A 19,127-nucleotide genomic window follows, 5' to 3' on the forward strand; every position below is an offset into this window, starting at 1 on the left:
GGCAGCCAGTGTAACGATTTAAGAATCGGAGAGATATGGTCGTATTTGCGACAGTTAAGGATAAGTCTGGCCGCTGCATTTTGGACCAACTGAAGACGGGCAATTTGAGAAACTGATATCCCACAATAAAGTGAGTTGCAATAGTCTAGCCGACACGTGATGAAGGCATGAACCGCCATTTCCAAAGTTATCGGAGTAAGAAAGCCTTTGATTTTAGATAATAAGCGAAGTTGGTAGAAACCGGAGCTGATAACAGATGATATGTGTTTGTCAAATTTTAAAGACTGGTCAACAAGAACACCTAGGTTCCGCACTCCTGTAGATTTAAAGGGAGATAAACTCCCCAAGTCTGGGCTTATGTACTGGGACCTTTCACTCGGGCTAAAGACAATGACCTCGGTCTTATCATCAAGGGCAGAGTCTGTCAGCAATTGTGGGCGGGGTCTATGCTAATAGGGCGAAGTCCGTCGGCAGTCATGGAAGAGGGTCTATGCTAATAGGGTGGAGTCCATCAGCAGTCATGGGCGGGGTTTATGCTAATAGGGTAGAGTCCGTCAGCAGTCATGGGCGGGTTTTATGCTAATAGGGCAGAGTCCGTCAGCAGTCATGGGCGGGGTCTATGCTAATAGGGTAGAGTCTGTCAGCAATTGTTGGCCGGGTCTATGCTAATAGGGTGGAGTCCATCAGCAGTCATGGGCAGGGACTATTCTAATAGGGCGGAGTCCGTCCGCAGACATGGAAGAGGGTCTATGCTAATAGGGCAGAGTCCGTCAGCAGTCGTGGGCGGGGTCTATGCTAATAGGGCGGAGTCAATCAATAGTCATGGGCGGGGTTTATACTAATAGGGCGGAGTCCATCCGCAGTCGTGGGCGGGGTATATGCTAATAGGGTGGAGTCCATCAGCAGTTGTGGGCGGGGTTTTTGCTAATAGGGCAGAGTCAATCAATAGTCATGGGCAGGGTCTATGCTAATAGGGCAGAGTCAATCAATAGTCGTGGGCGGGGTTTATGCTAATAGGGCGGAGTCCGCCCACAGTCGTGGGCGGGGTCTATGCTAATAGGGCGGAGTCCATCAGCAGTCGTGGGCGGGGTTTATGGTAATAGGGCTGAATCCATCAGCAGTCGTGGGCGGGGTTTATGCTAATAGGGTGGAGTCCGTCAGCAGTTGTGGGCGGGGTCTATGCTAATAGGGCGGAGTCAATCAGCAGTCATGGGCGGGGTTTATGGTAATAGGCCTGAATCCATCAGCAGTCGTTGGCGGGGTTTATGCTAATAGGGTGGAGTCCGTCAGCAGTTGTGGGCGGGGTCTCTGCTAATAGGGCGGAGTCAATCAGCAGTCATGGGCGGGGTTTATGCTAATAGGGTGGAGTCCGTCAGCAGTCGTGGGCGGGGTCTGTGCAATGTGATGTCATATTTAATTACATAATGCCTCATTCGCATATTTAAATGCATTTTTGTTTTTACAATAGGGAAACTGTTGCACAGTATCTTACACACACAGCACAAGTTTGATTTCAAACTTTAAAGAATTCACACAAAAAAAACACTCAGTAATAATATAAGAACAGATAAACAAATTACAAGTGGTAGCACAAATAAATAAAATAGAATAAAGATACAAATAAAATAAACAGTGCTTTAAGTTTTTTCAGGTAGGTCTAACAGTAGTATCGAGGTAAGAAATATTTAAAAAATTTAATAAGAAATCAAAAGTAAAATAATACTGGATGGCCTTACCTGAATGAATTAAATACAGATTGATCCTTAGAATTAAGATTTCAATAGTTCGTCATTCAAGAGCAGTGAGTGTCTATATGCATCGGTGACTGATCAATCAGAGCACTCCTAGTGAACACTATTAAAACATCAGCTAAACACACTTCTGCACGCACACACTTCGAGAGTTAGCTTAACTTCATTCCCAGCATTCACTGCTGCACTATGTTCACATGAGGAGAGATATGAAGACATGAAGCAGAGAGATGAAACGAGAGTTTCTAGATCAACAACACAGCGTAAGTGGGTTATCACACTGTCTCTCTCTCTTTCTGTCTGTCTTGGTAATATTAGCTCTAAATACCTGAACTTCACTGCATATGACTAAACTGGGGCACGAAAGAGAGAGTGTGTGTGTTTGGGTTACTTACTTTTTATAATTAGCTATCTATAAAAACAATCAAAGTCTTTGAGTTTGTAGTGTCCCCATTTAGATAGTCACACACAAACACACACACACCCACACACACACACACACACACACACACACACACACACACACACACACACACACACACACACACACACACACACACACACACACACACACACACACACACACACACACACACACAGATGACGACTCTTTACTTCATGTATTATTGATCTGAAACTCGTACCTCTCCCACCATCCCGTTCCACGTGCCGTTGATCTTCTTGCCATGTTTGCCGTTGGTCACCAGATAAAGATCGTACGAGAACTTCACAGACTTCGCGATCTTCTTCAGGATGTCGATACAGAAACCTTTACAGCAGCGCTTGATGTAGACCGCAGGTTCACTCGTCTTATTACTGATGGATAGATGGACAGACAGACAGACAGACAGACAGACACACACACACACACACACACACACAGATAGAAGATAGATAGATAGATAGATAGATAGATAGATAGATAGATAGATAGATAGATAGATAGATAGATACATAGATAGATAGATAGATAGATGGACAGATAGACAGATAGATAGATAGATAGATAGATAGATAGATAGATAGATAGATAGATAGATAGATAGATAGATAGATAGATAGATAGATAGATAGATAGATAGATAGATAGATAGAGAGACAGATAGATAGATAGATAGATAGATAGATAGATAGATAGATAGATAGATAGATAGATAGATAGGCAGACAGATAGAGAGACAGATAGATAGAGAGACAGATGACAGAGACAGAAATGGAAAGATAAAGGTTAGTGATTTGACAGGTTTCTGCATTAACCATAAACATCCTTCAGTTATATTAACGAACACTCTTATAAATATACTCCAATTTTTTTGTCTGTTTCTAGCTGGTCTCGAGAAGCCCATGACAAAGGGGCTTTAAAATGTTTGAGATGGCATCACTGAAACCTCACTGGGAGGAACTGGGTCAGAAGAGTGTGTGTTTACAGTGTTTTGAGCTGCTTTCGGCAGGGCACCGTGTTCCTCATGCAAGTCCCGCTCAGCGGATCCACGTCCTCCACGATCACGAACGGTGCCTCCTCCAGCGTCACGATGGACAGATGATCATCCTCGCGGTTCTCTGACCCGGAGTACAGCTCGAAGCGTGGCCACACGTGATACTTCATGCTCAGAGAGCCGTTCTCCCACTTACCCACCTGCACACGCACACACACACACACACACACACACACACACACACACACACACACACACACACACACAGACAGACGGGACATCAGTTAAAGGATTTTTTTTCCCTGTTTTTTTCCTGTGATGGTTCGATGTCATTCTCTTTAGTATTTGATTCACAGACTCACAAACACAGACTCATGAACACAGACTCATGAACACAGACTCATGAACACAGACTCATGAACACACACTCATGAACACAGACTCATGAACACAGGCTCACGAACACAGGCTCATGAACACAGAGTCATGAACACAGACTCATGAACACAGACTCATGAACACAGGCTCACGACACAAACACAGTCTCACAAACACAGGCTCATGAACACTGACTCACGAACATAAGCTCATGAACACAGACTCAAGAACACAGACTCACGAACACATGAACACAGACTCATGAACACAGACTCACGAACACAGGCTCATGAACACAGACTCATGAACACAGACTCACGAACACAGACTCATGAACACAGACTCATGAACACAGACTCATGAACACAGACTCACGAACACAGACTCATGAACACAGACTCATGAACACAGACTCATGAACACAGACTCACGAACACAGGCTCATGAACACAGACTCATGAACACAGACTCACGAACACAGACTCATGAACACAGACTAATGAACACAGGCTCACGACACAAACACAGTCTCACAAACACAGGCTCATGAACACTGACTCACGAACATAAGCTCATGAACACAGACTCAAGAACACAGACTCACGAACACATGAACACAGACTCTTGAACACAGACTCACGAACACAGGCTCATGAACACAGACTCATGAACACAGACTCACGAACACAGACTCACGAACACAGACTCATGTACACAGACTCATGAACACAGGCTCACGAAAACAGACTCACGAACAGAGACTCACACACACACACACACACACACACACACACACAGACGGGGACATCAGTTAAATGATGTTTTTCCTGTGATGGTTCGATGTCATTCTCTTTAGTATTTGATTCACAGACTCACAAACACAGACTCATGTACACAGACTCATGAACACAGGCTCATGAACACAGACTCATGAACACAGACTCTCGTACACAGGCTCATGAACACAGACTCACGAACACAGACTCATGAACACACACTCATGAACACAGACTCACGAACACAGGCTCATGAACACACACTCATGAACACAGACTCATGAACACAGGCTCACGAACACAGGCTCATGAACACAGACTCATGAACACAGACTCATGAACACAGGCTCACGAAAACAGACTCACGAACAGAGACTCATGAACTCAAACTCATGAACACAGACTAATGAACACAGACTAATGAACACAGGCTCACGACACAAACACAGTCTCACAAACACAGGCTCATGAACACTGACTCACGAACATAAGCTCATGAACACAGACTCATGAACACAGACTCATGAACACAGACTCATGAACACAGACTCATGAACACAGACTCATGAACACATACTCAAGAACACAGACTCATGAACACAGACTCACGAACACAGACTCATGAACACAGACTCAAGAACACAGACTCACGAACACAGACTCACGAACACAGACTCAAGAACACAGACTCACGAACACAGACTCACGAACACAGACTCACGAACACAGACTCGTGAACACAGACTCATGAACACAGACTCACGAACACAGGCTCATGAACACAGACTCATGAACACAGACTCACGAACACAGACTCATGAACACAGACTCATGAACACAGACTCATGAACACAGGCTCATGAACACAGACTCACGAACACAGACTCACGAACACAGACTCATGAACACAGAATCATGAGCACAGACTCATGTACACAGACTCATGAACACAGACTCACGAACACAGACTCATGAACACAGACTCATGACTCTTACTCTGTCCCACTGTCTGTCCTTGTCCAGCAGGATGATCACCAGTTTGGGGTGCATCTGATACCCGTCCTCACTGAAGGAGAGATTACGGCCCTCGAACGTCACATTCATAAGATACCTGTCAAACACACACACACACACACACACACACACACACACACAGACACACACACACACACACACACACACAAGCCAGCACGTCACCTGTATTACTCAACATCCATTGACTGTCTGTCTATCAGTCAGTCTGTCTGTCTGTCTGTTTGTCTGTCCATCTATCTATCTATCTATCTATCTATCTATCTATCTATCTATCTATCTATCTATCTATCTATCTATCTATCTATCTATCTATCTATCTGTCCATCTATCTATCTATCTATCTATCTATCTATCTATCTATCTATATATATATATATATATATATCTGTCCATCTATCTATCTATCTATCTATCTATGTATCTATCTATCTATCTATCTATCTATCTATCTATCTATCTATCTATCTATCTATCTATCTATCTATCTATCTATCTATCTATCTATCTATCTATCTATCTGTCTGTCTGTCTGTCTATCTATCTATCTATCTATCTATCTATCTATCTATCTATCTATCTATCTATCTGTCTGTCTGTCTATCTATCTATCTATCTATCTCTCTATCTATCTTCAGTATTTATTGATGTGTTATGGTCTCAGTGTTGAGGGGGAAGTGTGACATATGTATTGTGCAGTTATGGCAACCACAACCATTGCAGCTTCCAAACTCCTCCCAGTGTTACTATGGAAACATCATCATGAGAGAGAGAGAGAGAGAGAGAGAGAGAGAGAGAGAGAGAGAGAGAAAGAGAGAGACCTGTGCATAAAGCAGCAGCTCTGAGAGAAACCACACACACACACACACATTTATCAGGACTGATAAACCCGAACACTAAACATACCCATCACACACACACACACAGACACACACACACTCGACCACAAAACATACCCATCACAAACGCACACACACACACACACACACACACACACACACACACACACACACACACACACACACACACACACACACACACACACACACACACACACACACACACACACACACATACACACACACACACACACACACACACACACACACACACAAACACACATACACACACACACACACCCGACCACTAAACATACCCATCACACACACACACACACACACATACACACTAACCCGACCCCTAAACCTACACATCACAAAGACACACACACACACACACACACACACACACACACACACACACACACACACACACACACACACACACACACACACACACACACACACACACACACACACACACACACATACTAACCCGACCCCTAAACCTACCCATCCCACAAAACTTTCTGCATTCTAAAATATATATTAAAAAATTCATTCTGTATATTTATAAGCTGACACAGTTTTGTCCCCACAAAGTATAAGATGTTGAGGTTAAAAGAAGGGTCATGTTAAGAATGCAGTCTCACCTGAGCACCTCGTTGTTGTTGCCTGTGATCGGGCTCTTCTTGTCGGGGGCCCCGTGGCACTCGGGCTTCAGGAGTGTGTGTGGCCCTCGGTCCATCATCATGGTGGTGGTGGCGGAGGAGATCACAGCCACACCGTCCCTCACACGCGCCTCCAGACCATAATCCCACTCGTCATAGGAGACCGAGATCATGCCTGAGGAGACATACGCACACAACTGAGCTCAGAGACCCGTCCACACACACCTCAGCCCTGAGCTCAGAGACCCGTCCACACACACACCTCAGCCCTGATCTCAAGGACCCATCCACACACACCTCAGCCCTAATCTCAGAGACCCGTCAACACACACACCTCAGCCCTGATCTCAGAGACCCATCCACACACACCTCAGCCCTGATCTCAGAGACCCATCCACACACACACCTCAGCCCTGATCTCAGAGACCCGTCCACACACACACACTTCAGCCTTGATCTCAGAGACCCATCCACACACACCTCAGCCCTGATCTCAGAGACCCATCCACACACACACCTCAGCCCTGATCTCAGAGACCCGTCCACACACACACACTTCAGCCTTGATCTCAGAGACCCGTCCACACACACCTCAGCCCTGATCTCAGAGACCCATCCACACACACACACACCTCAGCCCTGATCTCAGAGACCCGTCCACACACACCTCAGCCCTGAGCTCAGAGACCCGTCAACACACACAACTCAGCCTTGATCTCAAAGACCCGTCCACACCCTGAGGTTCATAAAAAATAAAGTGCTATTACAAATGAAAAAGGCTACTTACATTATTTGGTGCTTGTATTAAAAAAAGGAAGAAAAAAAAAACTTACATAGCTTGCATACAACTTTATCTCGCGGCTCCACAATTTTACCATCCACCGACCAAAATCCAAAGTACTTCCAGACATGGCTTTTTAGATTTTGGGGGGTTAAAATCAATTTCTCTGCTGCGGTCGAGTTGGGCTCTGCACTTTCTGCCATCTTCCATGTAAATCAACTTTCAGCAGTGACGCTGTGCCAGTGCGACTCCCGTGACCTGTTCCTGATCCTTCAGGTAGCGCGCGCACGCCTCCGCTACCGCGTTTTTTCCCCCCACATTCGAATATTAATTTTCACCTTCGAATTTCTGTTTTTTAAAACTATTCGAATATATATTCGAATTTAGAATATTCGTTGACAGCCCTACACCTCAGCCCTAATCTCAGAGACCCGTCAACACACACAACTCAGCCTTGATCTCAAAGACCCGTCCACACACATCTCAGCCCTGAGCTCAGAGACACGTCCACACACACCTCAGCCCTGATCTCAGAGACCCGTCAACACACACACCTCAGCCTTGATCTCAGAGACCCCTCCACACACACACCTCAGCCCTGATCTCACAGACCCGTCCACACACACATCTCAGCCCTGATCTCAGAGACCCGTCAACACACACCTCAGCCTTGATCTCAGAGACCCGTCCACACACACACCTCAGCCCTGATCTCAGAGACCCATCCACACACACACCTCAGCCCTGATCTCAGAGACCCGTCCACACACACCTCAGCCCTAATAATCTCAGAGACCGTCAACACACACCTCAGCCCTGATCTCAGAGACCAGTCCACACACACCTCAGCCCAGATCTCAGAGACCCGTCAACACACACACCTCAGCCCTGATCTCAGAGACCCGTCCACACACACCTCAGCCCTGATCTCAGAGACCCGTCAACACACACACCTCAGCCCTGAGCTCAGAGACCCGTCCACACACACCTCAGCCCTGATCTCAGAGACCCGTCAACACACACACCTCAGCCCTGAGCTCAGAGACCCGTTAACACACACCTCAGCCCTGATCTTAGAAACCCGTCCACACACACACCTCAGCCCTGATCTCAGAGACCCGTCAACACACACACCTCAGCCCTGAGCTCAGAGACCCGTCAACACACACCTCAGCCCTGATCTCAGAAACCCGTCCACACACACACCTCAGCCCTGATCTCAGAGACCCGTCCACACACACACCTCAGCCCTGATCTCAGAAACCCGTCCACACACACCTCAGCCCTAATCTCAGAGACCCGTCCACACACACACACCTCAGCCCTGATCTCAGAGACCCATCCACACACACACACACACACACACACCTCAGCCCTGAACTCAGAGACCCGTCCACACACACACCTCAGCCCTGATCTCAGAGACCCGTCCACACACACACACACACACACCTCAGCCCTGAACTCAGAGACCCGTCAACACACACCTCAGCCCTGATCTCAGAAACCCGTCCACACACACCTCAGCCCTAATCTCAGAGACCCGTCCACACACACACACCTCAGCCTTGATCTCAGAGACCCGTCCACACACCTCAGCCCTGATCTCAGAGACCCGTCCACACACACACACACACACCTCAGCCCTGATCTCAGAGACCCGTCCACACACACACACCTCAGCCCTGATCTCAGAGACCCGTCCACACACACACACACACACACACACCTCAGCCCTGAACTCAGAGACACGTCAACACACACCTCAGCCCTGATCTCAGAGACCCATCCACACACACCTCAGCCCTAATCTCAGAGACCCGTCCACACACACACACCTCAGCCTTGATCTCAGAGACCCGTCCACTCACCTCAGCCACACACACACACACACCTCAGCCTTGATCTCAGAGACCCGTCCACACACACACACCTCAGCCCTGATCTCAGAGACCCGTCCACACACACACACACACACACACACACACACACACACACACACTCACACACACACACACACACACACACAGCTCTGAGACACACACACCTCAGCCCTGATCTCATACGCCTTTTCCACCAGCATGAACCGGGTGCTGGTTCAGAGCCAGAGCTGTTGCCAGTTCGGAGTTGGTTCGACTGACGAGTTTTCTAAGAACCGGTTAGCCTTTCCACAGACTAGAGAGCCACCACAAAGCCAGGTCTTACGTCACTGTATATATCTCACCTTGCCCAGCAACGCTAGCACGGCAGCGCCAAACACAAACACAACAGGCTTGTTCGAGATGGTTCGGCTTCTTGCAGACCGATCGGCGCATGACATCAAATCACTGCGAAAGCGATCCAAAAGCACAAGGAGTCGTATGCTCTCCACACAATCCCGCAGCTCCAATCGGGCCGTGCCGCTCCGATGCATCTCCAACAAGCCTCCCATCAACAATGGCGGTCGTTGCGTTACTATTGATGCTCTTGGCTTTGCGAACCTACATCGACATCCAAACACGGCGAATCCAACGCGTTCGTGCAGGTCGCGTAACTTGCATAGACACAGATTACAATCGAAATTATCTGAGGTGTGTGTGGATGGGTCTCTGAGATCAGGGCTGAGGTGTGTGTGTGTGTGTGTGTGTGTGTGTGTGTGTGTGTGTGTGTGTGTGTGTGTGTGTGTGTGGACGAGTTTACACACACCTCAGCCCTGAGCTCAGAGTCCTGTCCACACACACACACCTGAGCTCAGAGTTCCGTCCACACACACACACCTGAGCTCAGACTCCCGTCCACACACACACACACAAACCTGAGCTCAGTGTTCCGTCCATGTCCATACACACACACACACACACCCCTGAACTCAAGAGTTACGTCCATGTCCACACACACACACACACACACCTGAACTCAGAGACCCATCCAAACACACCTCAGCCCTGGGCTCACAGACCCGTCCACACACACCTCAGAGACACACACACACCTGTGGGAAACTCCGGCGGGATGTGGTCTGCGTCTCCCGCCACCAGAGACGGCACGATCCAGGTGTAGCCATAGCCCGTCAGGCCCACAGAATGAGCCACCTCGAAGATCACGTTGGCCTCCTCTTTAGTGGAGTAGAGCAGGATCACGGGGCTCTGCAGCTTCTTCAGCTGGTTCTGGATCTTAGCGTCTCCGTCGTCCACAGACATGTCGAGCAGGAGCACCTCCTCCAGCTCCCAGCCCACGAAACTGTTCTCGATCGTGCTGCGGATCTGGCGGATCACACAACATGAGTAAAGCCCGTCGAGACAATCAGCTGAGCATTACTGAGCATTACTCTAGCTGAACTAGTTAGTTGGGGTTTATAGTTTTTCTCTTAGGCCCCCTTCTTGAGTGAGGTCTCTGAACAGTTCATTTCTTGTTCACATTAGATTTGAATTTCATTATTGATTTAAGAAAATTGCATGTGTTTTGCATGTGCAAAAGAGAAAACGGTAAGTTCCAGTCCTTGATTCTGATTGGTCAATAGCAACGGTTCTATGTTTCACTACACAACACCACTAGCAACCACTCTTAGCAACATCAACATATGTTCTCATTAATAAGCTTATATAGTAGAGTATTGTGAGAGATCGAGTAAGTGAGTGTACCTGGATTTACAGTAGATATGACATCTTCCTTCAAGTCAGACTATATTCGTAATAAAAATACGCTTGTCCGCTACGATATCTTGTCCTTAAAAGTTTTAAGGGGTTTTTCCGTGACACGCTAGTCATTTATCAGTTGAGTCTTGCTTCTCCTTGTTCACAAGTTTCAGTCCTTTCAATATAAAAGTCTTCTCTACTGACTACAGCACAGCACAGCCTCCAGTACCTTACTGCTTGTCTATGTCTAATGACTAAACGCACATGGCTTGGGGGTCAAAACTGATGAGTGGATGAACTCTTCACAACTTATACTAAACAATATTTCACCGTGTGAGTCTTCACAGGCAAAATTATCCATTCAGTGATCAAAATCTGTCAGACATGCATTCCTGTGACAGGAATGTGTAATGTCTGGTAAATTGGCAAATGGCCTGCCGTTGTAAAGAAAAATAAATCACAATCTTACCAATCAACCAAATGCACTGTGAACTAACATGAACATACAATGAAAAGCTGGATTTTATTAACTAAAATTTACACTGAGTAATAAATACTGTAACAGATGTATTGCTCATTGTTAGTTCATGTTAGTTAATACAGTAACTAATGTTAACTATTATTAACCTTATTGTGTTACCCAATAAAGTTTGGAGTTTGTCCAGCACAATCACTAATATTTCTGAACATGCAGGAAAGTCACAACACTAAACAGCAACACAGGTTATTTCTGTAGAAATGCGTTATATGTAATTCATGAAAATGCACAGTTGCTTGTGGTGGAAGAGCAATAGGAAGATACTGTATGTAAGAATGTGTGGTGTTATGGGAAAACATAACAGAATATGAAAAAGTGAACAAGCAACTGTGAATTTTCAGTTAACATGTAACACATTTCTACAAAAATAGGCGTCTTTAACTAAATGTACTAACATTTTAATGACTCATTACAGATACAATGATTCATAAATTTTTTACATTAAACCTTTGTTTATAAAATACCTGCATGTAATTACAGCTGTGATTAAATATAGAATTAGACTGTTGACCCTTCCATAAACCATCCGTTCAACTATCCCACTAAACCTGTCCCTAACCTTACCCGTATCCCACATCAACAGCAGCACAAGTGTTGTACAATACAATATGAACACAATCAATACACTGCACTTATTTATGTAAGTAGTACTGTAGATATGGACACCTAATAAAGTGTGAGCAGATGTCTTTTTGTGTACTACAGTATTTACATTTACTAGTAAATTACAGCTAAAAACTGACATGCTTGTGTACTGTAGAAAAAAGACAGTCAACAAAAAGTAGAAAACACATGAAATTTGCACATAACAAATATTTCCATGGTGAAAAAACATCGAACCATTTTGATCAATGTGACTCACACGATGACAAAAACACTTGTTATTGTGGTGCCACTGGCCAATTTACTGACACAATGATTGAATTACATGTTTTGGGTGAGTAACTACATTTTGCAGACATAGAATAGAGTTCTTGTCGAAGGTTTAGGCAGTGATGCGTTCCACACACTGCTTCATGAAGCTTCGAACCCTTTACGAATCTTATGTTCTGAATCAGTGGTTCAGAGTGCGTATCAAACCGACAGAGTCACGTGAGTTCAGTAAACGAAGCTTCATTACGGCATAACTGCTTCCAAACGTTTCAAAACACTTCGAAATGTCAGTGGTTCACGGCTGGTGATAGACTTGTAAAAGGTGTGTTTCTGCATGTTTGGCCTGGGTGTGGTTGCAGTGACACTGTTCTGAGCACTAGGGGTCACCGTGGAGACGGCTGTGGGAGTGCTTCGATACGAAGCCTCGATCTGTCCACCACTACACAACACTTCAGCATGAACACCTGAGGGAACGGTTCACATCGGTTGGCTAAACAAGCTAACGAGAAACAGCTGTAGATAATCATGCATGATGAGAACAATGGGTTATGGGTAATGTAGTCCTTGATGAAATGACACAGTGCGCTCTGGTGGATATTCAGGGTGATCCGGACAGTCCTGACGTTCATGCAAACAGCTCTGACAACTGAGTTTCAAATGTGCCAAAGCGACTGAGGAAAACTGTAAAAGACACTTGACATTCAGTATTATTTTTGACTGACATGATCCGATCAGAACTCAATTGAGCTGAGTTAAGATTAGGATTAGTCTCGATCCTTTATCTCTGACACACAACACACCAGGACTCATTCATTTCCAGAGGAGACGGTACAGGAACATTGCTGATCTGATCTGAGCTCCGGATGAGTTTCTGTATTTCATCTACTGCTGTTAAACTGTTAAAGTGTGTGTGTGTTACCTTGGTAACGAAGTCCTGGTACCCGGGGTAGTATGTGGTGACGATGGAGAAGATGTACCAGTCGTACTCCTCCATGATGTTGAGAATAACAGACGCCTGCTGCTCGATGGAGGGACCGAACTGGAAGAACATGGAGCTGTCGTCCTGCACACACACACACACACACAGAGACACACACACACACACACACACACACACACAGAAGATCTGTTAATGCATTCATGAGGACACACACACTGGCAGAAATAGTGGTTTCACACAGGTCGAGACACACACACACAAAATAAATTCAAAATGACTCAATTTCATGCATAACCCTTTAAATCAGCTCAAAATATCTTACATCGGGAGTCTTTGCCGACCTCTTGTGGAAATAAATGATATCACATGATATTTCATAACTCTAGCCACTAGATGGCCTTATATCTCTATATGCAGTAAATGAGCTGTTCCGCTGGGTCCTAAAGCCAGGTTACTTCAGTGTGCTTTCAGACACACATGCATTCAGATACTCATTATAAAATAACTTTTTGGTAAAGTTTTCGCATATTTAATCTGAATTTTGAGAATTTTTAGGTTTTTCTAAGTGTACTGAAGCATTCCTCGCATTCATTCATTCCTAAGGGGGTCAAAACTGTTACTTTTTTAAATTTCAACCACAAACCTCCTCGAATCCATTCAATTTTTTTGTGTGTATTCATGGTTCAAGTGCAACAGAAGTCCTGGGGTCTTGGACCCCTCTGATGAACACTCAATTTTTAAAAATGTTTAAAAATTCCCCAAAAAAATTCTGGGTCAAAATGATCCAAGGGAAAGAAAAGGGTTAAAAAAAAAACTCAAAATATCTCCAAACGCAATCCTTCTGTTTTTATCCATTTAAAATTCATATTCTTCATGATATTACTAGAGTAAAAACTTCATAAAGACTTCACATTTCTCTCGCTCTCTTGTGTTTTGTAATGTTATGTCACACATATTGTGGATCCTCTAATTAAAGTCATGAACATGTAATTAGTCCTTATATCTTAATTAGAGCTGACCTGGTTCTAACTCTCCTTTTAATTAAATATTTGGCTCATTTTAACGAGACCATTAGAGACGCTATTAGTGACTAAACCAGATTAAGAAACTGTATTTATTCAATATGAGACTGTGATTGGCCGCAGGCGATCACATGACATCGGGATCATGTTTATTAAAGACCTTGTGTAAGACCTAGTCTTACAGGTTTATTTAAGACCGTTCATAACTGTTTAACATTAGTTACATGAAAATGTGGATTGGCCTAAAGTGAGACTGGCAGTTCGTGGCTCATACTAGATCTTAAGATCATAATGGCTATGTTTATGCAAATGGCCACAGCACAAATAAAATTAATTTTATATATCCATATGTTTATGGTAACATCTTAAACCATATAATGAATGTAAAAAACAACAATTTACAGAACAAATAACATGCGTCGATTTTACAAAAAAAAAGGTTTTATGAAATTCTTTACCTCACATTTTAGCTTTTAAAATACTTTTAAGAGCCAAGATTATAAATAATTACATATTTTCATTTAGAATAGCATTATATATAATAGTCAAGATACCTTATTGCTTAACATTTTTTGAATGCAAAAAAATTAAAAGCTTCTTATCGTAATATTTACAAAGTGTGAAAGTTGAGTGAAAACACAAGTCTTTTCTTATAGCCTTTAAGATATTTAATATAATTTAACATAAATAATGGAACTATTGTAATAACTAATGTGAACGCGTTCTCTTTTCCCAGAGTAATGTGTGTAAGGAAAACACACTTCACTGTGGAGAGAGAGGAGACACACACACACACACACACACACACACACGTTCTTCAGACGTTATAAACGTGTTCTCGTCTCAAACTGAGCAGAATGTGCAGAAATGTTATTTGTGAGTTATCAGCGTTTTGGTGTGTATGTAAACATGCTCTATGATATAGTGATAGATAGTCATTTTAGATAGAGAGTGATGTGTGTAACAGCTACTCATCTCTCTCTTACACACACACACACACACACACACACACACACACACGGTTCTTCCGCTGTCACACTGTGGCTACACACTGCTTTGGCAGCTGTGCTTCTCTGACAATCCTGACACACACACACACACACACACACACACACACACACACACACACACACACACACACATGAGCACACCCGGGCCCTTAAGAGAGCAGCCAGAAAAATGGAGCGCAACTGGAAGAAAACAAAACTAGAAGTTATTAATTTAGTTCTTAATATATATATATATATATATATATATATAGCCGCTCTGGAGTAAACCATGATGTCATTGTCCAGCTCAGTTCAGTTCTCATATAATGGTGTAAATGCAGGCAGATCAATAATATTGTTGAATATTAAATTTAATGTCCCCAACTAAGCAAGCCAAAAGCCAAAGGGGACAAAGGTGGAATAAGACGACAGTGAAGGAACCAAAACTCCATCAGTCTTTTAAAATACCTTTAAAAATGTCCAATGAAACCAACTCCCTGAGATTCAACTTCTTTAGCAGATTATTCCAGGCAGAAGGAGCTGCAAATTTAAATGCCTTTTTCCCAGTTCAGTCCACACCACTGGAACCGACAATAAGAAAAAATCCTGAGACCGAAGGCTATAACTACCTACACATTTTTACAGATAAACGTCTGAAGATAAAAGGAAGCAGTCCCAGGACAGTTTTATAAATAAGAACATGCCAGTGTTTTAGTCTACAGATAGACAAAGCAGACCATCCAACATGTACATACAACTTGCAATGATGAGTGAGGGGTTTCAAATCTAAAACCAGATTTAAAACCCATCTGATTGAAGATCGGAGTCACGCCGGTAGGACTCTAGATGACACATAGGAGGAAGAATTTTGCAAACTCGTTAATTCATCTAAATCGACAACATGTATGTTAGACCCTATACCGACTAAACTACTGAAAGAGATGCTTCCAGAAGTCATAGATCCTCTTCTTAACATCATTAATTCATCTTTGTCTCTAGGATACGTACCAAAACCCTTTAAGCTGGCTATGATTAAACCGCTTGTTAAAAAAACGCAACTTGATCCTACGGAATTAGTCAATTACAGGCCGATCTCAAATCTACCTTTTCTGTCAAAGATACTAGAAAAGGCAGTATCCTCACAACTGTGTTCCTTTCTTGAAAGAAATGGTATCTGCGAGGATTTCCAGTCAGGATTTAGACCGCACCATAGCACTGAGACTGCTCTCATTAGAGTCACAAATAATTTGCTTTTATCATCCGATCGTGGTTGTATCTCTCTATTAGTGTTACTTGATCTTAGTGCTGCATTTGACACCATTGACCACAACATTCTCTTAAATAGACTAGAAAACTATTTTGGCATTAGTGGAATTGCACTAGCATGGTTTAAATCATATTTATCTGACCGCTATCAGTTTGTAGCAGTAAATGAAGAGATGTCTTATCGATCACAAGTTCAGTATGGCGTACCACAAGGCTCAGTACTAGGACCGCTGCTGTTCACTCTGTACATGCTACCTTTAGGAGATATCATTAGGAAACATGGAATTAGCTTTCACTGTTATGCTGATGATACTCAGCTCTATATTTCTTCACGCCCTGACGAAACTTACCAATCCACAAAATTAACGGAACGAATAGCTGATATAAAAAATTGGATAACTAGTATTTTCCTACTACTAAATTCTGAAAAAACAGAGATTCTAATTATTGGACAAAAAATGTCCTCAAGTAATAACCTAGAATACCGTCTAACACTTGATGGCTGCTCTGTTAAGTCTTCGCCGTCAGTTAGGAACCTGTCTGTGTGTGTGTGTGTGTGTGTGTGTGTGTGTGTGTGTGTGTGTGTGTGTGTGTGTGTGTGTGTGTGTGTGTGTGTGTGTGTGTGTGTGTGTGTGTGTGTGTATGTGCTCTTTGATACCAATCTTTCATTTGAAAGTCACGTGTCTAGTGTCTGTAAAACCACATTTTCCATCTTAAAAATATTTCTAAAATACGTCATATGCTCTCATTGACAAATGCGGGACAATTAGTTCATGCGTTCATGACATCAAGGCTAGATTATTGTAATGCTCTACTGGGTGGTTGCCCTGCACGCTTAATAAACAAACTACAGCTAGTTCAAAACGCAGCCGCTAGAGTTCTTACCAGAACCAGGAAGTACGACCATATTAGCCCGGTTCTGTCAACACTGCATTGGCTCCCTATTAAACATCGTATAAATTTTAAAATATTGCTGATTACTTACAAAGCACTAAATGGTTTAGCTCCCCAGTACTTGAGCGAGCTCTTAACGCATTATAGTCCTTCACGTCTATTGCGATCTCAAAACTCTGGCCAGTTGATAATATCTAGAATATATAAATCGACTGCTGGAGGTAGATCCTTTTCCTATTTAGCACCAAAACTCTGGACTTTCGCAGTCCGTTGGGTCCAGGCCGTATCTAGATCTTATGGAGGACTTCCGCCTGGACACACACACACACACACACACACACACACCTTTACCTCTGTACTGATAAAACGTTGTCAAAATAGTTCCGGTTCACATGGCTAGGCGGAAGCAACTTAAATTCTGTATTGTGCATTTTTTAAGGCCAAACAAGTAATTTGTTGAGGTCAATTTGTAAAGAAAGACTACATGCCTGCACACATATTTTCTAAATTTTGGAACCTATTTCAGGGTTCTCGAGCCACCAGACACTGTTGTTGTGTAAATGAGTGGCCGGAGCGCTAAGGGTTTTCTGTTAGAACGGTGTCGTGTTAGCGTCCCCTAAGTTAATAACTAATGATCTCCGCAACGGAAGTGAATCAATAAAAATTATCACTATTATCACTGTAAAGCTGCTTTGAAACAATCTATATTGTTAAAAAAAGCTATATAAATGAAGGTGACTTGACTCGATAGTTATTAGTCACATGACTTCCTCTGCTCAATGACTGCGGTGTGTGTGAGTGTGTGTGTGTGTGTGTGTGTGTGTGTGTGTGTGTGTGTGTGTGTGTGTGTGTGTGTGTGTGTGTGTGTGTGTGTGTGTGTGTGTGTGTGTGTAACAGATTGTGGCATCCTGACAGCAGGCATCTTGGCACAGAACTCTGGGTAATTGACCGAGCTCAACTCGTTCCTCATTCAGAGTCTCTCTCTCTCTCTGTATCTTTAATGAACAGCAGCCAGCAGGAACAGAGAGCAGGACGGAGGAAGGACAAACAGACGGAGAGATTAGAAGACAAAGAGACAGAGAGACAGAGAGAGAGAGAGAGAGAAAGAGAGAGAGAGAGAGAGAGAGAGAGAGAGACCTAAATATGTGTCCCAGTTCTCTCGTCTTTAAAGCGGAGCACACATGATACACTGACACTATCTAAACCAGGGCACAGAGAGAGAGAGAGAGAGAGAGAGAGAGAGAGAGAGAGAGAGAGAGAGAGAGAGAGAGAGAGAGAGAAACAGGTGAGACTCTCTCTCTCTCTCTCTCTGGGCTGAAGGTCGTCC

The 19,127-nt window shown here is 43.8% G+C and overlaps 1 protein-coding gene across 1 annotated transcript in view; it reads right to left on the reverse strand.

Annotated features, from left to right (window-relative positions):
• grin2ba (glutamate receptor, ionotropic, N-methyl D-aspartate 2B, genome duplicate a) overlaps positions 1–19,127 on the reverse strand; it is a 95,728-nt gene that overhangs the window by 32,326 nt on the left and 44,275 nt on the right. The window contains exons 5-10 of the mRNA XM_077205502.1: positions 13,609–13,752; positions 10,636–10,906; positions 6,866–7,058; positions 5,338–5,452; positions 3,179–3,387; positions 2,396–2,567 (exon numbers count right to left, since the gene is read on the reverse strand). Of these exons, the coding sequence (XP_077061617.1) occupies positions 2,396–2,567; positions 3,179–3,387; positions 5,338–5,452; positions 6,866–7,058; positions 10,636–10,906; positions 13,609–13,752 (1,104 nt within the window). The remainder of the gene's footprint in view (positions 1–2,395; positions 2,568–3,178; positions 3,388–5,337; positions 5,453–6,865; positions 7,059–10,635; positions 10,907–13,608; positions 13,753–19,127) is intronic.

The sequence above is a fragment of the Siphateles boraxobius genome, unplaced genomic scaffold (assembly GCF_051911475.1).
Source record: "Siphateles boraxobius isolate OS27281-9 unplaced genomic scaffold, OSU_SipBor_1 54, whole genome shotgun sequence".
In the NCBI taxonomy this organism is placed as follows: domain Eukaryota; kingdom Metazoa; phylum Chordata; class Actinopteri; order Cypriniformes; family Leuciscidae; genus Siphateles; species Siphateles boraxobius.